Source organism: Perissodus microlepis, chromosome 3, assembly GCF_051167445.1.
Source record: "Perissodus microlepis isolate ML-2025 ecotype Zambia chromosome 3, ASM5116744v1, whole genome shotgun sequence".
In the NCBI taxonomy this organism is placed as follows: domain Eukaryota; kingdom Metazoa; phylum Chordata; class Actinopteri; order Cichliformes; family Cichlidae; genus Perissodus; species Perissodus microlepis.
Window position 1 is genome coordinate 24475615 of NC_140463.1, and position 24813 is coordinate 24500427.

At 40.0% G+C, this 24813-nt stretch overlaps 1 protein-coding gene across 1 annotated transcript in view; it reads right to left on the reverse strand.

Moving 5' to 3' along the window:
- tnfsf10l (TNF superfamily member 10, like) overlaps positions 1-24813 on the reverse strand; it is a 77867-nt gene that overhangs the window by 34861 nt on the left and 18193 nt on the right. Inside the window, exon 2 of the mRNA XM_084923662.1 lies at positions 12542-12691. Within this exon, the coding sequence (XP_084779788.1) occupies positions 12542-12691 (150 nt within the window). The remainder of the gene's footprint in view (positions 1-12541; positions 12692-24813) is intronic.

The window sequence follows — 24813 nt, forward strand, 5'->3', positions numbered from 1 at the left end:
CAAAAATATGAAACTTCTTTTTTAAGTGCAAGAACACTGGCCATTGTCCAATCAGGATTCAGTTCTTTATTGGCTTTTTAAAATTTATGTGCAAAACCTTAAATAACGTCCAGCAGAGGAAGTCTTAAACTGGGATCCCCTCACCACACTGGAATCCCCGATATATTAGCTGTTGACCTCAGACATGTAATCAGCATACTAACTGATCGGTTCCCATTTTCCTGGATTACTGTAGGTCTCAATGTCTTAAACATGAAGAAAATGCATTAAACTAAACCTTGGTTAGAATTTATCCAGACCAAGACAACTTTTTTTCATGTCAGACGACCGTTTGGCTATTTGTCCCAAACTATGCTCCAGGGCAGGTTTCAGCATCTGTCATTTTGGTCTGGAGAAAATCTATGTTTCATGATACTCAAGCCTAGTTGTACTTTGTGAACTTTGGTAACCATCAGATATTTGGTAACATTTTCATCAGCGAAGCAGTTCAACGGTCACAAAGGTGGATCTGAGGAACATAAGTAAATGGGATTTCTAATGCAGTCTCCTCTTTTTGTTAACTTTTCACACATTGCTTGCATACAATGGCCAAGATGGAAAGCTAATAACAGAAGAATCTGAAGGTCATTAAATGTCTCTATGGGCACTTTCCATCATCCCAGTTGTAAAGTTAGGGGTTTCAGATTTTAATTTTTTCTGAGACTCCCTCTATGTTGGCCAAAGATAAAGCAGCAGGTTTAGATAATAAGTTCAATGCTCCTTTATGTGGACTTTGAGATGACAGAAAGGAAATGTAAAAACTTCTTCCTTTCCATGACAATAGGCAGCCCCATCTCCTGATAACACCACATGAAAGGTCATGTTAAATAGAAGCTGAGGTCATATGAGGATAGCTATGATAATGTTTCGCTACAGGTCAGAAAAGTCTTAGTAAATCTGCAGCTCTACAGCTGGGTGTGGATTGACTGACTCGCCCTAAATTGAAAGGTAAATCCTTTTCCTTTGCTCTGAACAGTCAAGATGAGCTGGTTTTGACCCTTTGACCTATAGCAGAGCGAGCAACAACAATTCCCCCTCAAACAAAATGAACTTCTCCTCAATCCCTGTATTCATCTTTCCAGTTTCATTCACTCAGTTTTCAGAAGTTAGCAAAATAAGACAAGAAGCCAGTCTGCAAGTCAATAGCAAGAGTAGCGCTGAGACCATGCAGAGGTCTAATACAGTTTCCTGCCGTGTTTTGAGTTCAAACCAACCCAGTCCCTGAGCGTCATCAATCACTGCAAACTCTGAGCTGTGAACTGATGCGCTGATATCGGCAAGGTTGTTTTATGCCATGAACCATCTGGTACATACACCGGTAGGCACAGTGCAATAAAAGTGTTAGACAGATATACTACAGTCAACTAAATAATTTTATCTAGAGTGAAGTTTAACTTGGTCCCCTTTCCTCGCCTCCACACAATGTGTATGTTATTAAAACCGCGCTGTGAGACGTTTTATTGATTCTGGGTCAGCTTCTCTCTCTCCTCTTTCATCTGCAGAGCCCCTACGTGTTTCCTGTTTGCATCTATTCCTCTACATCTCTTCTCCCTCTCTTTTCTCTTTACTTTTTACTGCAGCTGAAGTACACATGAGGCTTCAACTGTATGAAATAGGAAAATCAATCTTCAAAAAGATTTTTGTGCAAATGTTTTTTTTCCTCCTACGGCACATTGAAAAAAGACCTAACACATTTAAATGTGATATTAATAACAGAAAGAAACATGTTTGTTGCTACACATGAAGATATCTCATTTAGCAGTTATCACTATTTGTTTTCGTGGAATCCCCGGCAACTGCTTCAGTTTTTTTACAATCTATACTCATGGATGAATACACAACACATGTTTATCTGCAGTTGGAGATAGATAGACAGTTTTAAAATTAGCTTCATGTACAATAACTCACTCTTCTCCATAATGATAAGAAGTAATCAGTGTGATTTTTTAAAATAATTGTGATACACGCTACTGCCAAAAAGTAAATGGTATACAGACTGGTACTTATATAGAACCTTTCTACGCTACCTGAGCACTCAAAGTACTTTCTACAACATGACACATTCGCCCAAGCACTTCATCTACGCTTACGCACTTTTTTTTAACAACTTGGGGTATGCAGACTAGCATAGCCAAAGATTTAACCACCGACCTTCCAATTAGTAGATTGGAAGATTGTTCTCTATGGCTACACCTATCCTTCATAAAGTATATAATACTGCAACGTGTACTCACGGTCTAAGTGTTGATATATATTATACAAAGCTATGGCGGTGTCACTGTTTGCAAGCAACACAACCAGTGCGGCAACCGCAATGGACCCATGAGATTGTAATCAATGAAATGTCTTTTTGAAGAGTTGTGGTAGACAAGTGATTACAGCAACCAGTAAAGTAAATATCCTTCACATTTAGTGCATATGATGAGCTGTGCTCAAATTTACTTATGTTTCTCAGTACGTTGGTAGAGTTACATTTTTTATGGTGTTGTCTGAAATTAGTTTGCTTTTTAGTTTCCATTTATTCCATGTTCATAGCTTCCACTTCCATTCCAATTTGAAAGTGCCAAGAAGAGTGTTGACTAAGATGGATTAGGAACACCACAGGCAGGTTTTAAGTGTCTGCAAGTTGAAATGAACCAAGAGAAGAGGTCTAAATGGTCATGAGATTTAAAGGCAGTTAGAAGCGAAAAATGTCTGATCTCATGGTGTGCTTTTTATTTCTTTTCTCTCCTGCCTGTTTTCCGGTCTTCTTCAGCCTCTCATCTATATTTTTCCCCTTCTCCATTTGTTTCTGCCTGGTTGGGTTTGTTGATGGCTTCTCGTTTTTCTTACCGGTTTCTATTTGTTACATCATCACTGCCATCGTTCGCTCATGCACAGTTTGTAGGAATGTGCATTTGGTCCATGCGCTCCATGGATGAGGAATCTCCACGTGGAGCCAACGCATTTTATAAGATAAACGATGAGCCAGATCTGCTTTAATGCTACTTTTTTTTTTATCGTCGCCTCATTATTAGTTTTACATTCTTTCCTCTCAAGCTCATTCTTAATACTTTGTCCTTCTCACACTCTCTACTCATCAGTCTGTTTTTTCTTTTCTAACCAAAACGTCACGGCCAAGCCCAAGCCTATCCAACACACATAGTTCATCAGTGAATCCCATCCAAGCATCTGTTTTGGACTTGTTGGATTGTCGGTTTCGTGCCAAATCTAAGAGGCACAGAGCCATTGCGTGTGCTTGAGAGAGAGTTTGTGAAGAAAGAAGTGAATTCTCAAAATTATTAGTGAAAGGTTAGATAGCTTTTTTGCTTTCATGTGGATAACTAGAGATCTTAATTTTTTTTTACCTTGGACTTGTCAAATATCTCTTTAATAATCTTTATCCAAGATTAACCATGTCCTCTTGCCATGTGCGTTTGTTTGTTAAATTATGCACTTAAATGGACATCACCCACTAACGCATTTTCACCCAAGCACAGTAATAAAAGTCAACAAAATGTCAACATGTCGCAAAAGAGTGCAGCACCAAATGGTTTTAAGTGGCTGCAGTGAGGATCCGTGATAAGCTCCTCGCTTCCAGCACCTGTTAGCTGCAAACAGCTGGTGTGCCTTACAGACACCAACAACATGCCTTATAAGTGGCTGTGGTCAGACGTGACCTATTTTTGTCATATAGAATTGTGCTTGTTGTTTGGCAGTGACTTTTTGCTTTATTCCACTTACACAAAGACCTGCTGTGGTCATCAGTTGAAGGAGGAGGAGGAGGAGAAGGAGGAATAAACGTCTCAATGTTAGTCAGTTCAGTGAAGCAGACTGTGTGAATTACAAAGGCTTAGCAAATCACTAGTTTAGCATGGGAAACTGACTCTGAGACTAACGGAAGAGCTCTCAGCCTCTTAATGTACTGACAGTCAGGTGATAAGTGGGTATATTTTGCCCTGTGCTACACAGATCACGGCGTTCCCATCAGAGCTCTTGGCTTAACCCTGCTGTCATCTTAAACAGTCTGGCATGATGGGGTGGACGCTTGTTTTCTGAGTCACCTGTGTTGTGATTCCTGTTAAAGCTACTGATTAGCTTTAGTTTGTCTCAAGGACACAGTCTGATTGTTATATGACATTCTCGCTGTTGTAAAGCTGTCATAATTGAGAATGTATAACTGCTTTCCAGCTTCTCCATTCATCTGTTAAAAAAATGGCAACAAAACTTTGGAGTTTCATCTCTGGTTCTCCGGTCACTTCACTGGAACATTTTATAAGAAAAGGGATGGCGCCTCCTTGGTCTGCCAGCTTGATTTAACCACCATCTTGGCTTTTTCGCGAAACAGTTCCACTCTTTAAAAAGTCAATCTAGTGACGCGAGCTGAAGAAGAACAGAACGTGTTGAGTTTCAAAACCAGCTCGAAGGAATCAGTAAAAGTGGACAGGCTTATAATGGCTTACAAATGAACTGAAGGGAAATTCCCTTGTGTCTGCATGTGTGAGCATTTGTAGGGAAGTAATGAGATGTAAACATGTTTAAGTGTTTGTCACCAGCGATTGCCCGCCTGCATTTTCTCTGTTATCCACTTATGCATTGGAGAAAAACTAGACATTCCTGTTCCCGTCCACTGAGGACCACAGGGGCATGGAGCAGCACTCTCTGATTGTTTCATACAAGTAGAGCAGAGAGAGAGGAGGGGGTGAAGAGGTTAAAAAAAAAAGTTAGAATGTAAGCCAGACACAAAAAGAGATTTAAAAAAAGGAAAAGAGAGTTTATGAGTGGGGGCAACAGGAACTAAGGGGGCTGAAGATATACTGCTGTAAGCGTCCAGACATTCAGACTGAGGGTAAAAGTCCTGTTGGCAATGTCTGCAAGAGGATGACTTATATCAGTGGAGTGGGTTAGTGGGTTTATGAATGACTGTGTGTGTGTGTGGGTGTGAGAGCAGTGGTGGGATTCTCGAAGGGCTCTCTGGAGTCACTGGTATGTTGAAGCTGATTCAACATATGCACTGAGACGAGTGTGACGTTAATGTGTGTCAGCTGCAATTTGTTTACCTACAGCAGGGATGTTGTGTGGGTAATTGTATTGTGGTCTTACATTGGTGGTCTACATTGCTTATGCGGTGGCCAAGTTTGGACCTCTGAGCCCCAAGGAAACCACATGCCAGTCGACCACATCGACTGGGATGTGGTAAAACTACTGGACAAATACTGTGCAGTCCCCCCCCCCCGTGTCAAAAAAACAGATCATATTCATTGGGGTATAAACATATGACTTTCGGGTGTGTCCTGGGGCATCCAATGCCAGAAGGTTAACAGCAGCTACTTTGGGCCCTGTGGTTTGAGGGTTTCGATCTTTGGCTCGTTTTGGCACAACTCAGGATGGGATCTGGGTAGTTTGTAGCAGGGTCAGTGCATCAGATCGCAGCTGAACTTGGGGAGCCGCTACAACGAGTCTTCAATCTCAGTCTGCGACTGGGGAGAGTGCCCGCCCTATGGAAGACATCCTGCATCGTCCCGGTCCCCAAAAGGAACCGGCCCAATGAGCTGAATGACTTCCGACCGGTGGCACTGACGTCACATCTTATGAAGACTCTAGAGCGGCTCTTCCTCAACCTCCTCCGACCACAGGTACAACATGCCCAGGACCCACTACAGTTCGCCTACAAGGCGGGTGTCGGAGTGGAGGATGCCATCCTGTACCTCCTACACAGAGCCCACTCACACCTGGATGGGGGAAAAGGCATGGTCAGGATCCTGTTTCTTGACTTTTCCAGTGCCTTTAATACCATCCGGCCCTGTAAGCTTCAGGAAAAACTGAACAGGATGGAGGTGGACCCCTGTCTGGTCGCTTGGATCTCCGACTACCTCACCGACAGGCCACAGTACGTCAGGCTGAAGGACATCACGTCTGACACTGTGGTCAGCAGCACAGGAGCACCACAGGGAACTGTGCTGTCCCCACTTCTCTTCATCCTGTACACCTCTGACTTCTGCTACAACTCTGAATTATGCCACATTCAGAAGTTTGCAGACGACACAGCCATCATGGGGTGTATCTGGGATGATCAGGAAGAGGAGTACAGAAGTCTGGTGAGGAACTTTGTCGCATGGAGTCACACAAACCACCTGCAACTCAACACCTCAAAGACTAAGGAACTGGTTGTGGACTTTGGGAGGTCCAGAGCAGGTCCACTGCCGGTTCAGATAGAGGGGGAGGAGGTGGAGGTGGTCAACAAGTACAAGTACCTCGGGCTGTGGGTGGACAACAAACTGGACTGGTCATGCAACACAGAGCACCTGTATAAAAAAACCCAAAGCCGACTGTACTTCCTCAGGAGGCTGAGGTCTTTTAACATCTGCAGGAAGCTCCTGAGGATGTTTTACCAGTCGGTGGTTGCTGGAGTACTTTTCTATGCTGTGGTGTGCTGGGGGAGCAGCACAGCAAAGAAGGACTCATCCAGGCTGGAAAAACTGATCAGGAAGGCTGGCTCTGTGGTCGGCATGAAGCTGGACACTCTGGTGACAGTGGCAGAGAAAAGGACACTAAAGAAACTGCTGGACATTATGGACAATGCTGGGCATCCTCTGCACACGGCCATAAACAACCAGAAGAGCCTGTTCAGTGACAGGTTGCTTCTCCCCAAGACAGGAACCAACAGACTTAAAAACTCCTTTGTCCCACACGCCATCAGACTGTTTAACTCCTCTCTGGAGGGGAGAGGGAGGGGAAACAGGAGGACAAAGGAGGGGGGAACAACTAAGCTGTAGTGCCTCTTCACCTCACTGTGCAATTACCTTTGTGCAATACTTTTTGTTAATAGTCAACGGTGCAATAGACTCCATACTTGAAATGTGCAATCCACCTGTATTTTTATTTTTATTTTATTCCTATTTATTCTATTTATCCCCTTTGTATATTTTTATCTATATATGTCTTTGTATTTATATATGTGTGTGTATATATATATATATATATATATATATATATAATATTCTGTAACTCTATAACTTCTGTCGGTGCTGTGCTTATTTGGAACCGAATTTCCCAGAGGAACCCACCCGAGGGATTAATAAAGTTTTATCTTATCTTATCTCTTATCTTATCTTAATTACCTTTTGTGCAATACTTTTTGTTAATAGTCAACGGTGCAATAGACTCCATACTTGAAATGTGCAATCCACCTGTATTTTTATTTTTATTTTATTCCTATTTATTCTATTTATCCCCTTTGTATATTTTTATCTATATATGTCTTTGTATTTATATATGTGTGTGTATATATATATATATATATATATAATATTCTGTAACTCTATAACTTCTGTCGGTGCTGTGCTTATTTGGAACCGAATTTCCCAGAGGAACCCACCCGAGGGATTAATAAAGTTTTATCTTATCTTATCTTATCTTATTGTACTGTGGCTTGAGACCAGTGCCATCGGGGAGTTCACTTGAAATGTCACAGTGTACTAGGTCTCCACCAATGGGTGGTGTATGTCAAAGTAACATCTTCATAGCTGTCAGTATGCAAGGTTTCCCATCTGGTCAGTGTTTTGCATTTCACCCTTCAGTAGTTTTAATGCTTTAGTGTATAAAAAAAAGCATGATTCATGACATGTGTGTGGTTTTTCACAAACTAGCACATGTGAGTGCAGCAGTATTTTCTGGTATGTCACGTTAGTCTGTTGTTAGGTCATTGTTAGGCAAAACGATGACATCATATCATATTAAGCATAATTCAATATTTTGTAAATATAATTCATATGTTGTGAATATAAATGACAAGTTACTGCCATGAAACGAAATGATACTAAGCTTTTCTATGGTCTTTTAGGTGCATAAGCAAAGAAATTGTTAACTTTAGCCTGTTGGTTGCTAGGAAATATGATGATTTCTTAATATCTGATATAGATAAGAACCCTTAGGGGCCTAAAATTAACTTGTGTGCCAGCTTTGGTTGCTCAACTCTTGATCATGTAGGAGAAGCTTGCAGGCAAACAAACTGAGTTTTTTTCATCGTTAACACATAAAACTACAATTGTATAATCACTTCTAATAAGTCAATGTCAAGGAAGACCACATTTTAAAATCTGAATATGGTTGAAAGAGATGAAGACTTCCCACAAAGTTTTATCAGTTCTATAAACAAACCCTCTAGTGCCTGAGCTGTGGGTCCAGGAAAAAAAACAAAAAAACAAAACAAAACAAAACACACCTTTCTTTAATCTGCAAACAAAAGAACATCATTTTACAACTTCTAAATGATGACTTTGACCAGAGAATGCAAGCTTTGCACAAAATCCATCAGGTATTGCATAAAATCCACAATTTTTTCAGTAACACAAGAATTTGTAACAACCCTGCATGAAGAATCTTGCCTGCAAGTCACTGCCCACATTCGTTTGACTGGCCCAAGTGCTTTAAGAGAGCAGTTTTACAGATTACAATGATAAAGGCCAAACAGGTTTAAACCAAACATTTGGCAGGTAAACACATGCACAAAAAAAACACATTTGCAAATCAAGCTTTTCAAATCAAGCTTGTGTTGACAAGTACAGAATTGCGTAAGATAGAGCTTGCGTATGGTAACGTCTAGCAAAACAGCGGTGTTAGATTATAAATGGATTAAGGCTCCAGTGGCACACCTGATGCAGTCAATTATTGACTGGTGTTGTGATAACTGCATGACTCTATAAACACCTGACAGTCTGTTGGGTCAAAGGTTCATCTCTACTAATACTATCAGGGCTCTAGAGTGCGACCAATTTGGTCGCAAATGTGACCAAATTTTTCAGTGGTGCGACTAAAAAAAAATATTTGGTTGCACCTGTGCGACCAACTGTTCGGGTAGCAAAAAAAAAAAATCTGCAACCTTCCCTGTGGTCAACAACAGACACACATTTTGCCCCGATCGTGGACTAAACCAATCAGAGATAGTAAGGGGCGGGACCTCTCTGATTGGCCGTGGTCCAGTTGAAAGTGCAGGTGGAAGTGGGAGGTGAGTAGCTTGAATAAAGCGATATCAATTCATTAAATCCTGAATCGACTTTTAAATATAACTGTGTTTTGCCAGAAACGCCAGATTCTCAGATTAAAGCTCACAAAACCATTTCAACAACAACCAAACAGCAAATGAGAGCAGGTACACGGATTCCACACAAAGACGTAAACACAGAACGGACCTGACGCATCAGAATCAACTTTGTCTTTCTCGGCTTTCTCACCCGACGGCCCGTAGACGGACACGCTGTCGGAGCTTAGTGATTCTGATGCGTCCGGTCCGCGCTGTGTTTACGTCTTCTTGCGCTGATTCTGAGCTGCAGGTTTTGTCTCTCTCCAACCAAAATTCACCGAGCCAGCAGCAAAAGAAGCAGCAAACTGTGCTTCACATTTGATCAATGTCGTCATGAATTTTGCTGTTTTGCTTCCACGACTATTAAAATCACACTTCATGCACAGCTAGCTCTCTCTCTATCTCTCTCTGTACGTCAAGAACAGTTTCCCGTCTCCAATCTCTGTTTTCTGTATTATTCATTCGCTTATTACCCACCAGTCTACCGTTGTTTACAGCGCTGTCGGCTGCTGTCTTTTTCTTTTTTTTCTTTTTTTCACTTAAATGACCTCGGACAAGAAAGCCTATTTTTTCTGTTGTTCAATACTGAAGAAATTTAAACTTTATATGCAGAACATTGTAGAATATTTTTAAGGTTATCTGCTATAAAAAGCCAGACCAGGAAAATCTCCTTCATGTTTTTCTGTGTTTTATTCTCAGTTACTTTCACACAAAGGCATCTGCTGTGATGTTCACAATTCTGATGAAGTCAGTACTGATAAATGATCAGAATTATAATATTTCTGACTGTCTGAGGCTAAGTTGAATCGAATCGGGACTTTGAAAACCGGAATCGAATGGATTATAGAAATCAGTGATGATACCCAGCCCTAGTGAGCAGCCTAGGCACGACAGAAGTGGATGTAGCTGTAATAGGAAAATAACTATTGCTAACTTTTCTGTTAAGTTAAGGCCTGATCCTTCTGAAATTCATAGCCAGTGCTCTGACACGGTGTCATCAATCTTTGAAAGCTGAAAAAGCACAGTGTATCCAGAAAAACACATTATATTATATAAATTATTATAAAATTTGTGTGCGCCTAACTTTTGTGCCGGTACGCCTAACTTTTTAAAGTTAGGCATACCTGTACGCCCATGGCAAAAAGTTAGTCTAGAGCCCTGACTATCAATAACCTTGCCACAGAATCAAACAAAATAAGCCAAACTATAAAAAAAAACATGCAGTGATGCTGACTGTTGAGCACAAACTTAGAAAAATTAGGTGTTTTACTTACAGCGCTCTCATTTCCAGTACTAATAATGATTCCCTTTCACTTAATCCACCATAAACATCTGGGTTTCCAAGACATTTATATGACTGATATGGTATTCTTTCTTTATTTTTTGTTGAAAGGGTACACTTGACCACAAAGCCAAGACCATGAAGTAAAATTGAAAGAATGGCAAAACATCCTGCCATTTTCAGTAATAGAGAGTACAATGAACAACCAACGAGTTCCAAATAAACTACGAAAAAAGTTTAGAGTCGGAAAGCTTTCACAAGAGCCACACATACGATTGGTTTATTTAAATAATCTGTTCTGGATACAGCTATTAGGCCATTGAAACTTGTCACTCAGTAAAAGCCATTTAGCCATTTACTACACATACTGTGGACTGCTGTCAGATGCTGCTGCGGGACATTGTGTATATTTCAGACAAAAACCTTGGATGGTATCTTTACAAACTGTCCATTCCTCTTAATTCAACTCACATGTTCTATACACATATATAGTTATCTGATGATTGAGTGATTCTCCCTTGGAGCTGAAGTTTTTTTTCCATTATAATGACAAATACACCCAATTACTTCCAGCCAGAGTTCCAGTTCTGCATCAGTCGCTGCAGATGGTTCTAAATTCACTGTAACTGTGCAGATTCCTTCATGCTGAAACCAGGCTCCATCTGGTCTTTAACCCAGGGTCAGCGGAGTTGTCTGGGCTAACATCATTAGGGGCAACATTAAAGACTTTTAGTTGAGGGCTTTAAAAATTCAAATCTGGATTTCATCAGTTAACTTAATGGGATATAAAGATAATCATTTAGAAAAGTACTGGATGAATATTAGCTGGTAAAGATGCATTTAATGTACCATCCAGTCTACAAAAAGTATATTTGCAATATTTTTTCTTGAATGAGCAATACTACATTCTAACTTTTGTTCGTTGTTGTTTTTTTTAATACAAAGTACCAGACATACACAATAGCCGTTGACTAAATTAGCATTCTTGATATCAATTTTATAACATGTTAAGTGTATCTCAAACCTTCTACTTCTGTACTTGCCCTTCTTAAGCACATGAGTGCATATTCAAAAAGATATCTAGTCTTATATTAAGCACATTAAGAGTTTCTGGATAATAAGTTCATGAGCCTTATAAAGTCTGGAGTGTGTGTGTCATGTTGGTGATGTCATCACAATGATGTTTGCTAGTTAGCTAAGTTAATGCTAACTGGCTAGCATTCAAGAGTATTTTTTTTTAAATATGAACTTTTAACATATTGTGGCATTACTTGGGTTCATGCAGTTTTCATTGCAGTCTTTACCGTCTGTACTCTGTACCACAATAACAGCTGTTGACAACAGAAAAGTTTCTACAACAGTTTGTTTATTGCTTCTGGTCTTACCTAGTGTTTGCTAACACCAGTGACTGGAACTTTATTTGAAGTGGATCTAACACTGTCAGACTTGGGCAATTAGCCAATGAACTCTCATTTGATATTAGAATTTAATCAAACTCTTTATTAAAGAAAAACTCAGATGATGTACATACAAAGGCACAAATCTTACGTGGTCAGATATGGTTTGAAAAAGCTATTTGTGATAGTTTCCAGTAGTTTTTTTATATATATATTTAGGTGTTTGAAGTGACAATCAGATTTCCAGTTTCTTTCAGAATTCTTAGGAATCTGGAATTTTCTATTAGAAGTTTATTGGGTTGCAGAGGGTTAATGTAAAAGAACTAGTGTTGTGTTTGTTCAGGTGTTTGACAAATTGCAATTGTGAGATACACGCAGTAGTTAGGTTGAGTCACTGTCAAACATTGCACTTATCATTCAATCTTTTTTGATTTAAGACAACACTACTCTGCCAAAATACATGCTACATAGCTAAGTATTGCACACAGTGCACTTTTTGGATTTGTATTAATGGAAGAATGCAAACTGAGGCAGTTTGACATCAGTGTGTGTGAAGCTATTATTTCAAGATAATATCGGCACTGGAAAACTAATAGACCTACAATGTTGAAGGCTGTATTAAAACTAAAAACAATGCCCTAATACGAGAGGCAATTAAATCTTTTAAATCAATTTATTAAACATAATGTTTTGCTTAATAATATTGTTATTCATTTGGTTGATGTGTGGTAAATGTAATGTTCCTTTCCTTCCATCTCTTACCTTGGAGATGTAAGCTTTGATGCCTTCGGCCAGTTTGATGCAGGGTTCGCCGAAGAGCTGGGCCAGCTGATCTGGGATGTCCTGGTCCTTATCCAGAGCATTTAGTAAACTCAGGCATTTTAACTCCTCTGTCACTCCCTGGCTACGCACCTATAGGACAAACATGAGACAAAAAAAGAGAAAGTTAAACGACTGTTAAATGACAGTAATTCTTGATGCAAATTGATCCTCATGAGATGCGGAGCCCAAAGATCCAGCGTATCATATAATATTTATCAGTAGCTAGAAGACAATCGTTATCACAACTGTTTCCACAATTGCTATCCCAAAATCAAGTCTTATTAATCATTTCTGATCGCTTACATGGGTCCATAAACATCCTTAAATTGATTTATTCTTTCCCTTTACTCTTGATATATATGCATGTCAGTTAGTCATACTCTTGTGTATCATCACTCTGTCAGCATTTTCAGAGCATCAGCTCATGTGCAGTCAGTTTCCTTGAGCACGTGTTTCTAATTTCTGCTATTTTTTCTGCAACGTTATCTCGAGGCACCAAACCTTTCTGCAGGTTTTCAAGGATGGAAATAACCGATATAAGCAGGTTTAAGTACACAAAAGTCAATCAGAAGCAATAACAACTAGGATAAAATAATAATTTGAGGATTATTTTAGAATTTGTGCATTTTTTTAAGTGTTTGGGGGGGAAATGGCATTCGTCTCGGATTGATTTGTAGGCTGAGACCAAACGTAACGAGAATATTTTGGCACAGGTGCACCACTGAAATGCAGGTACTTATGCAACAACACTTAGTAAAGGGTTTTTCCTAGTGTGAACATTTCTTATCATGTGTGCACACATACACACATATGCAGTCTAATAATCAACAATTCCTCAGTGGGCAGAGGGGAAATTGTTTGTTTTGCTACGCCTCCTGTTTGGCAGCGACTTCCATCCCAAATAAGAAATGTTTTCATGTAATTTTAGGCAGCATGGGTCAAATAAAACATCTTTGGGAACCGGATTGTCCACGGTGCTCTAGCTTTGGAGTTATGCACACAGATGTGTAAGTGTGTGTATCCGTGTGTGGATATCCTTCAGGGAGGTTGTCGGCATCACCATCTGAAAGCCCTGTTAATGACTCTGTAACAAGCACTGATGAGGAGAGAGAGATTACAGTCCTGCCCTCCTTCAACCCTCCTCTGTATTTTTATTAATTTCTTTCTGCTTGACCTCCATTTTCTAATGAAACCCTTTTTTCTTCCTCTGTGTTCTTTTCCATCCCCTGCCTTTTCTTTTCCCACACCAGCTCATGCTGATGCAAACGTCTGTCTCCCTTTCCTTGCGACTGTGTGCTCAATTTAATTCAAACCAAGTGAGAAGGACAGAACCCTTACGGGAAAGACCCCCGGGGCCACATCTCAACATTGCTGCCCAGCCCTGACAAAAGATGACTCACGTCTCTAATGACTTCACTTCTATTCAAGGACAAATCCCAATGAGTCTAATTAGACACACATGTCAGCGGTTCCAGTCGGTACACATTCCAGTTACAAGTCTATGTGTAGTTTGAGGTCAACTTTGAGAGGCTCTTATTATCCATTACAGTCAAATTTACAAAATGTGCAAAGCTGACAAAGAGGTTTTCTTGACCTATCTGACCTTTGCACGACCCAAAATCCTGTGTTTCATATAAGATGGTGTCAGTAGAAACACAAGCATGAACCCGACACAGTCAGCTTTTTGGGAGAAGGACAAGAAGACAAAATATCTAATGGAAAGTTGAGTCTTCACTGGATACATTACTGAGCATTTGCAATTTGACTGTTTCTCCTGTAAAAAACAAGTCAACATCTGAAGTTATCACGTTGTAGCTCTACAGAACAAACTCTTTCAAAGTAGCCAAATTTTGTGTAATTCAGCATTTTAGGATTATCTGTACAGCTTTTTATTTATATATTATAATACTATATGAAACTGAGCAGCCTGAAGTAGGTGCTTGTGGCTCACAGGAATTAATTTTATATGCTGGCCCTGTTATTTGAGAGTTGTACTAGTATATATATGAGGCAGAAAATAAGGAAATGCATAAAAGGTCTTCTTAAAATAGCTACCAAAAAAGTCCCACGTATTCCTTTTTTAAACCTGCAGAGGGTAAAAATGTGCAAATCCTTTAACTTAATGGCATTTAATGTTATTCTCTGCATGTGATGAGGTTAAACTTAATCGCGCACAAAATTACATACTGCTGAGTTAATTAGAGTACACGCTCATTTTAAGCGTTTTGTGAAACTTTAAGGGTCCTTTGTGACTGTTGGCGTCACTCTTGAAGACTTGGCTCAAAAACGTCTTTCTTTGAGAAGTGACTTAAACTCACTCATCTATCTACTCTCTATTGTTTTTCACCATTGCGATGAGAGAAAAGGAAGCACAGCAGGTCATTTTAGATCATCCGAATACAAGCAGGATACATCCCAACAAAAACTGCTGACAGTGGAGTATGGGCGGAGACACTCCGTGCATTGCGAGGAGTGATGACAGCAGAAGTGATAGGGAGTTTCACACATGCATGAGTGGATCTGAGCTCACTCGGCACAAGAAACAGAATGAAAGTGAGTTGCGTTTCTTTCTGGCGCCTTTGCCAAAACACACTCCCTGCTTTGGTGGATCTGGTTGAAGGATTTAATTGCTATTAAGGAGTTCCTTTGTATATAAAAATAAAAGATTTTACAGACCATGCTTTGCAAGTGTGTTTGCACGCAAGCATGTGTGTCCATTAAGTTTTGACAGGGCCGGTAGGGAGTGTTTGATCTATTATGGGAAACAGTCTTGTCCATGTTAGTGAAGAGATAAAGCCCATGCACATCACTGCACAGAGCTAAAAACAGGATTAGAAGTAATCTTTCTGCTCCATTAGTGGATGGAAACGAGGCCAGAGGCCAAACTGAGCTTCCACAGAAACATTATCACAAAGTTAATGCACTTATTTGTTTCTGAATTTAAACTAATAGTAAGTTAAGTGTGAAAAAAACATCCTACGTCCTCTCACTGGAGAAATGATGACACCATCACTAATTAGGACTAAACCTTTGAATACTTAAAAAGACACAAATTGTAATTTGCAGTAAACTAACTGAATGTGAAATAACCTAAAGGTATTTAAATTGCACTTACAACTTACCATCAATTTACCACTGTGAATATATTTATGTACCTCCAATTATGATTGCATATGCTTTTCTTAATTTGTGATCATTTTCTTCTGATTCTGTGTCAATTGGCATTGGGTAATTGACCCAGAATTGGGAAACTGGAAAAAGATGGATTGATGGATGGTTTTCGGTTGTACACATACAATGAAATTGCAGGACAATATGAACCATCCACTGAAGGTTTGGCTACCTCAGCTGGAATTCTGTTATGTATAAATAATAAATACCTCTCCACAGACAAATCTCTGCAGTCAGAAAAAAAAGAAAATTGTTAAGAAAATTTTAGCCACTCAGATCTAAGGGACCTTACAGAAGTCATGGAAATGCAAGCTATGATACTTTGTTTAGGGTACTTTAATTTCCCCAGTGTACAGGAAAAAACAACCTGTCCGACCTGACTGATACCTACACGTTCAATAGGTGATGTGGACAAACGTTAAAGGCAGCTGTGTGGAATAAAACCTTTGAAACATTGGCTAATGTTGGCTGTCTCTACAAAATTGTTCAGACACATTAGTAAAGACCAACCTGACTAATAGTGGATTGACCAGCTAGCAAACCAACATTGCTGATTTTTGCCCAATGCTATGCAATCTGACTAAAAGATCATTGTTTGAACAAACAACCCAATGACTTGGGATGGTTGGAGGAACAAATTTTGTCACATTTATTTAGAGTCTTCGTGCTGTAGCTCTCATGGTTACAATGCAAAAGCTGGCTGGTGTCTGGCTTCAGCTGGGAGCCAGCACCACCACAGAGCCAAGCACAACCTTTCTTACTTTCCATGTTTGGTTCCCCTGGAGGATCTTTCCATAAATACTCAATCTAAATGTCTGATCTGTCCGTGTAAACCAAATTCTTCCGATCTGTTGGTTGGCAGTTTGTCTTTCATTTACTCATTTTGAGGCCATAATATTGAAACGAACTCTTCATTTAAGCGATTGCATCAGTCATTTCCAGAACTCAAAATGCTTTTGATTTAGTAAAGCTGTTGGAAAAGCAAAGAAAATGTGAGTGTGTTTTTTTTCCTGTAGGCCAGTGTGGACATGCAGGCCTCTAGAGATGGAGGAATCAGCCCCTACATCATTACCATGCTCTGAGAACATCCATCTGGAACGGCTCCACAGGTTTTTAAGCATGAGCATTATGAAGAGGTCCCTCCCCTCATCCATCCTGACTTCTCCACTGACAGCAGTTTGTCAGCCAGTTCCTAAATCCTCTTTGCCAAAACCCCTAAATTGCAAAACTGCCTTTATTAGCTATCATTTCAGGAATAAGTTACACCCCCGTGATTTGACAAGAACAAATCAATAAGCTGGTGAGAGGTCATCCACAGCACTTGAATTACTTCTTTACAATTTGCAGAAATGTCTTCTGACAAAGACTTAATTACTTTTAATTCTTAAACAATGGTCTAAAGAGGGTTTCTAATCTTATTAATAGCATGTAATCTGCTTTGCAGTTTTGCTGTTATTATTTTATGAAAGCACACTTTAATTTTCTCTGAAGCCATATGATATATTTTACACAAACAGTCTTAAATTCTGGTCTTGCTGCACTTATCCCCAGAGCAAAGTATTTTCTCAGTGTATTGACATCAATCATTTATCCTTCCCTTTGCTCCTAAGCAATGAGTCCATCGGGCCCCCTCCGCAGCCCAATCCAAACCAACAAAAGCTAAAAACATTTGCAGCATGCAAAAAATTTTTGTAACTCTCAACTGTGTTATTAAACTTGGTCAAATATAACTAACTAATGTTGGCTAGCATGTCAAAAGAAAAGAAAAATAGATATGAGAGTCCGTAGATGTTGTTTTCCTTGGAAAGACCCCTGACAGTTGTTGCATCGCGACATATCCATTTTTTCTCCGCAAAACATTTGAAAACTGCGATGAAGATTAATTTTAATATATTTGGATCATAAAAAATATATTTTCTTAATCCAGGTTACATGGTGATGTAATGCACCCTCAGGCAGCCTTGCTAAGAGGACTAAGAGATGAAACATCTGGCTAAACTCTTTGGCAGAAGTTTGTAGAAAAACAGAAAAATGGGTTCATTATCATTGTCTTCCCAAAACGTACTTGCAGTGCTTTGGACCCTGCTTCTATTGTGATTACAGTTTGGCAGCTAAATTTAGAAAACAATTACTCTGACGACTAAAACAAACCAGCTTTAACTGTTGTTATCAGACACAACATGAACTGTGGTTTCCAGTGTCACACACTTAGTACATCAAAACCATATCAAAACTGACTTTGAAGATTTTAATGGAGCAGTTACAAAATCATTTTACTGTGCTCAAATGGTCAGATGGAGTCTTTTTTTCTGAGTGTGTGTGTGTTGTAACTGCTGCTTGTTTTTGTGATAAAATGGCAAGGCTGGTGATTTCTTTGAATTGTTAGTTAGTTTAGTCGAGGACATTGGGCAAAAAACAATCTACCATCATTTAAGTTGAATATACTGGAATTTTCAGTACTCTGCAAAACTTCTGAGCCACCCATCATTTCTTCATATGTCGCTTCCACAGTTTTAAAGAGAGCAATAATTCTCCAGCTTTGGTCATCATCAGGTCTTGAATCGACCATTTTCAGGCATTTTAATTTAGGTACAACCACGAGTGTATACAGCCATCTGTAAAACATGGTGGTGGCCGTGTCATGGTTCGAGGCTACATGTTTTGTGCGATCGTGGCTCAAGAGTTGGGAGTTCGCCTTGTAATCGGAAGGTTGCCGGTTCGAGCCCCAGCTTGGACAGTCTCGGTCGTTGTGTCCTTGGGCAAGACACTTCACCCGTTGCCTACTGGTGGTGGTCAGAGGGCCCGGTGGCGCCAGTGTCCGGCAGCCTCGCCTCTGTCAGTGCGCCCCAGGGCAGCTGTGGCTACAATGTAGCTTGCCATCGCCAGTGTGTGAATGTGTGTGTGAATGGGTGAATGACTGGTTGTGTAAAGCGCTTTGGGGTCCTTAGGGGCTAGAAAAGCGCTATACAAATACAGGCCATTTACATGTGGTGTTAGAGATCTTGTCTAAATTTATGGAATTGTGAATGCCAAAAAGTACCATCAGATTTTAATCCAACTTGCAATACCATCTGGAAGCTTTGGATTGGCAGCAGCCAAATTTTTCAGCATGACAGCGATCCCAAACACACTCCTACACAAACCGACGTGGATAGAAAAACACACAATGAAACACTATCAGTCATGAATTAGCCTCCCCAGAGCCCAGACCTCAACATTATTAAACCAGTGTGGGATCATCTAAAGGCAGACAACATCCAAAGAAGAACTCTGAATGTCTTTTAGAAAGCCTGGAGAACTATTCCTGAAGACTACTTAAAGTAATTACAAGATATGTTGACTAAGAGAGTTCAGGCTGTGTTAAATAATAAAGGTAGTCATACCAAATACTGACTTTGAAGGTTGTTGGAATTATACAAGCTCTGTTTGTGTCCTATATACTGTGTTTCCAAGTAATAAATCACTGCATGTATTTCCCATTTTCCAACCAAAATATAAAGAAGTGAGGGGTGGCTCAAGACTTTGGGACAGTTCTATGTATGTATGATCAGTTTAGACTTATGAGTCAAGCTAAGATTAATTGTCCTTGTGAGTCAAACACAAAGACACAGAAACACAGACTTTTTGCTCTGCTAAATATTGCACCACCACACCGCAGGTTAGATAATGCTCGTTCTGGTCCTGTTGACAAATTTTTGAAATGCACGACTTGTCGTACATAGACACCACTTCAGGACCCTTTGACATTGCATGTAAAACCCTCCATTCTGTCCCTCAAGCCTGTGGTTGTAGTATAGAGCAGCGGTCCCCAACCCCCGGGCCTCGGACCGGTACCGGTCCGTGAGTCGTTTGGTACCGGGCCACGAGAGTTGAGGCTCAGGTATGAAATGTATGGTTTTCAGGGTTTTTATCGGTTTTCAGCGTTATTTTATCGTTTTTATCGTTAACTCGGTCTTCCTGGGTCTTTTCACGTGTGTTATGAATAAATCTTCTTTTTTTCGGTACCGGTACTAGTTTTATTTTGTTGTATTTATCCGCGAAACCTTAAAGGCCGGTCCGTGAAAATATTGTCAAGCATAAACCGGTCCGTGGCGCAAAAAAGGTTGAGAACCGCTGGTATAGAGAATATATTGGAGTATATTTTAAACCTCAGTAGATGCCCTGGGATGAGTGCACAATCCAAAATTAAAATTAGATGGCATTGCTCTCATGTCATATCTAAGATTGGTAACTCAGTAGAAATGTATACTGTACAGACAACTGTATTGACATGGTGCAACTACACATTTCCCTTTAAAATGTAATAAATCACAAGTTATGTAACGACTCTGTAGCTCGACTACTATCTCTGCACACCAATATCCAAATCATATTTTTTTCTTGCCAGTTTTGTGGTACAGCAGCAGACTGCTTAAAAACAAACAGACAGGAAAAAAGAAAACATTTCTCAGCCTGTCAAAAAGTTATTTTACTGCTGAACCTGAACTTGAATAATTGATGGCGAACTACTGTTCTCCAGACACAAGAGCTAAACTGGGATACACTCCCCATTGGTCTGCCTTTGGAACTGATCCTCACTGCAACGAGTGGAAAATCACACACACAAACACATGCATTTATGAGTGATCTATGCGCTTTTTAAATGTGCTTAGCCAAAAGACATGTGGTCTCTCATGGCTGTCCATACTCAATTAGATGCCTGGGCTTCAGAGAGAGGCTGACAGAGCTCCTGTGATCCTGATGCCGGCTCTCTCAGGAAGTAGCAAACAATGCTTCACTGTTTCCTCCCCTGTGTGAGAGTTTTTGTGTGTGTGCATGTACATCTGTGTGTGTGTATGTGCAGTTGAGTGAATGTGTGTCTATGTGCATGCCCGTTTGTGTGTATGCTTGGCCCTCGGTGGGACACCAAAGCCTGAAAAGAATATCTCAGAGGGCCACTTGGAAACCAAGCTACAATTTTGTGTTTCACTGTGTATGTGTGTGTCTGGGAGTTCTTTGGCAGTCCACAACTCTCATTTTAGGGGATTAGGAAGAGGAGAAGGCAACCACGTAACTCAAATCCAGCAGGGCAGAGGTCTCGATCCAAGAGTGTGTGTGTCTGTGTGTGTGCATTGCAAGATGAACGGCTAACGTAGAGGAAGACAGAGAGCAGGGTGAAATAACCGCTGAGGCCTCACTCACAGTGGCACTGCGCATAAATCACTTCATCCAAAAACAGCGGCAGGAAGACACACGAGTGTGGGAGTCAAATAAAACATACTGAGTGTGCAACACGGTGGAACGAGCTTCATCATGTTTAGTTACACCCCAGCCCGTGGCTGTGGGAGGGAAGAGTCTAGTTTTTGGTAGCAATCTACATGGTATCACTACAAATTACCATCAAATCGATCCGTGTCTTTAGGCAGAAGGAGAATCAGTAGCAACAGTACACAAGAAGGTAGTAACTTGGGAAAAAAATGCCTTTCACTGGTTCATTAAACTGTATGTCAAATTTGAAAACCATTCATGAATGCCTCTGAAGGAAATGCTCTGAAGCAGAAGTGAACCAAGGCTCCTACAGTAACCTTCGGGGTATGGTTGCTTGCCCAAACAGGTGAGGTATAGAGGCAGAGCCCGTCCTGCTCATCCAGTATTAGCAATCTGCTGATGTATCGATATAGATACATAAAAATATTAAAAAGTAAAGAAAATATGGAAAATGCCCTTTAGCCATTTTATGGGTGCTGATGTTACACAGTTTGTCCACTGTTGGCAACACGTGTTACAACATGTAATACGACCATGCTTTTAAAAAATAAACTTGGTTTAGTCTTACAAGTCATGGCCATTATAAATGCCAAGACTGATATATTGGCGAATAGCTAGTTTCAGCTGATATATCGGTGGGGCTCTAATTGACAATGCTTCCATCAATCATTTTATTGCCACTCACAAAAATGTCTAAACAATCATTTCACATTAGATAAAAGAAAATATTCTTTTTTTTAATCATATAAGATGCCAGAGGGAAAGTTTTGAGTGAAACTGTGCATTCGGTTATTATTTAACTGACGCACATTCAAAATGTTTGAACAGTAAATTTATCAACTTTAAAAATGTGACAGTATTATGGAAGTACAGTTAAGAGAAAATCATTAATAAAAGCTAATCTACTCTAATCATTTCCTGGACTAGACATGTATGCTATCAAACTCACATACTACGTATATAGTTTTCCATTTTTATTTTCCACAAATAGACAGAGGGGACATGTGTTTTCTGGGATTTTTAGTAATTATATACTATATGTGGGTGTTTCATTCTTGATACTTCCAAATCTCTTTTATGTCACTTCACAGTGTAGCCTGTATCCTGTTTTGGCAGTATTAAGATACACTATGATTTCGTCTTGCTGAATAGCTAACTATACAAAAAGCCGTTTCCACAGCTAGGATGAACATCAAGAAAGAAATGGCCGGAGCTTATCACAGCTGTGAAATCTGTTTCTACCTCATCCAAACTGTTTCTAGCAACTGCAACCACAGCTGTTTGGTAAACTGGAAGTAATGGATATATCACTTTCCACTGTTTGGTTTATGCAAAGGAAAATGAAATAAGCCGCCTCCTTGAATACAAACGGCTAAACAAGAACACCATACCACACTGAAACAATAAAGTTAAATGAAACAGCAGGTCAGTCACTCACACGAAAATCAAAAACATGAGAAACTAAGGGACAAATGTAAATGCTGCAAAAAACAGGCAACATGTTTTAGCTTTAGCAGCTTTTCATACTTCAGAGCTGTGATTAGCACGTATGTTTCTGGAGGTTCTGACACCTTCAGAAAAGTACACGTTTAACTAATTTAGAGAAAGTCTATACAGTCATAAACACTGGAGTATTGTAGGCGTTGTGGTGATTTATTACTTCGGCACTTAAGCAACACCCAGCTCACTGTAAAGATGAGCCTTTGGCAAGAGAGTCTGACTCTTCATCCACTACTCACTTTCCTTTGTTAAGTAAAAGGCCCAGAGCAATCGTTAAAAGCTGCAGTGAATGTAGTCATCTGTTTGCATCGGTGTACAAGCTTCTGGTTATTTGTGCATGGGTAGGAATGAGCAGTTTTATATTTAACAGATAGGTTTGAGATGGTTTTCAGTCTAAAGGCATGCGTGTCTGCAGGTTTATGAGCACACTGTGTGCAAGCTTCACTATCTGCTGTATCTGGCAGGCAGCCAGGGTGGTGCTGACACTGATTTATTCGACAGCGTTGTCCGTTACACGTTTAATGGCCGGCCATTTTTTCAGCAATCCATCACATTAAACACCAGGATCTTTTTGCTAAGGAGCTCTTGATTGCCAATAAGGCACAAATGGTATTTACAAGGGAAAATAAAAATATAGGCTGCTTTCATTGTAAATAGTGAAGTAAACTGCGAATTTCTACCTCACTCCAATGTGCGGGCCAAGTTTTTGTCTGGAGAGAAAAGGCCGACACTCCCCCACATGAGGCCTGCCAGATTGCAGCACAAAATACAAAACAGCTTCCAGGGGAGTATTTTGAAAACTCGAGCCAAAGACACAATCATTAGAGCACCGGGGAGCAGAAACCACCATTTTTAACATGGGTTCATGCAACCACATGAGTCCCAGCCGGGCCTCACATGCCAACATCAGTTTGCTTCAGGAGAGTAACCAACCCGGGAAAGTCTTGGAGAAATGCCGACATTTTTAAAGAAGATAAACTGAAAAAAGTGTGCATCAACATGCAACTACATTTGCAATCATCATTTAAAATTCTGACTATCGGTGGCATAAGATTTATTTCCAACCAATCCAAATTACAACAACATCTTAAAGACTCTAAAACATTATAGAAAGAAACCCAACGACACAGCAATCCACTATGAGTAACGGTTTGGCAATGATCGATGGAGTAAACAGGAAAAAGAAAAACCTCAGGCTGAACTAACTTCAGGGAAGGCAGCTATCTTCTTTTGTCCTTCAGGTCCCACTGTGACCAAAAGAACTTGATTCACTGTTTATCAGAAAACATGAGGAAGTCCCAGTTCTGGCATAGAAGTGATTAAAAACCACGAAAACCAATCCTCGACTTGTAAACTCTACATCCTCTTCCCCATCTCGGTGACTCGCTTGTTTTGCAGTGACATGCCAGTCATTATTTGGGAGTCAGTGTTTGGTCTTTGCAAATTTCCCCCAGACAGCAGCAACAGGTGCCTTAAAATGTAAAGATGAGCTGGCTCTGTCAAGGTCGAGACCATATTTTTCAAAACAATTTTTTTGATGACATGAATAAACAGAAGAAGAGTTCAAATAACAAGATCGCCACTCATGCCCTGTGATAAGGAAATATTGCCATTTCACACCGCATTTTTGGTGCCATTTAGCTGACCCCGTCGCCCTAGTGCAGAACTGAAAGCGCTTTCATTATGAGCCGCAAATACTGTGTAAAAGCCATTATCGGTTTAACGGATCACACAGCTTTGCCTAAATTTCTTCTGCATTAAATTTCAATCACGCTGTTGCCATAATCTTCCCCAATTTAGAACAACCTTTGCTTCACCGTGACGTCTCTCTGACTATGATCTTTCTGAAGTTCGATTTCTGCTCATTTGCCTTTAATGAGTGTGTATTTAGCCGCTAGCTCCTACACAAAAATCTCCACTGATTGCAGCCAAAAGGGCAATTTTATAAATTAATCAGGGAGGTCCTGAAAAATCTTGATTTTTAATCACAATCAAAGAACAAGTCAGGCTCTGTGAGAATAATAGTGAGCCTTCAAAGACAAGTTAAGAGTACACAGATGCATGTGACATGAGTATAACAGAGTCCAGGATGGTTTTAGATGCAGACACTGGATATGAAAACGATTAAGAAGCACAGATTGATTTGTCTTTTGTCTAAAAAATGTCACAAAAAGCTATGAAAAGTTATTGAATCTTGTGGCAGAGTTACTATGTGAACTGAAATATCATTTGGGTAAAAATGCCAAAAAACAAATTGTTGAATCGTCAAATATTCAGGCACAGTGCTACTTATT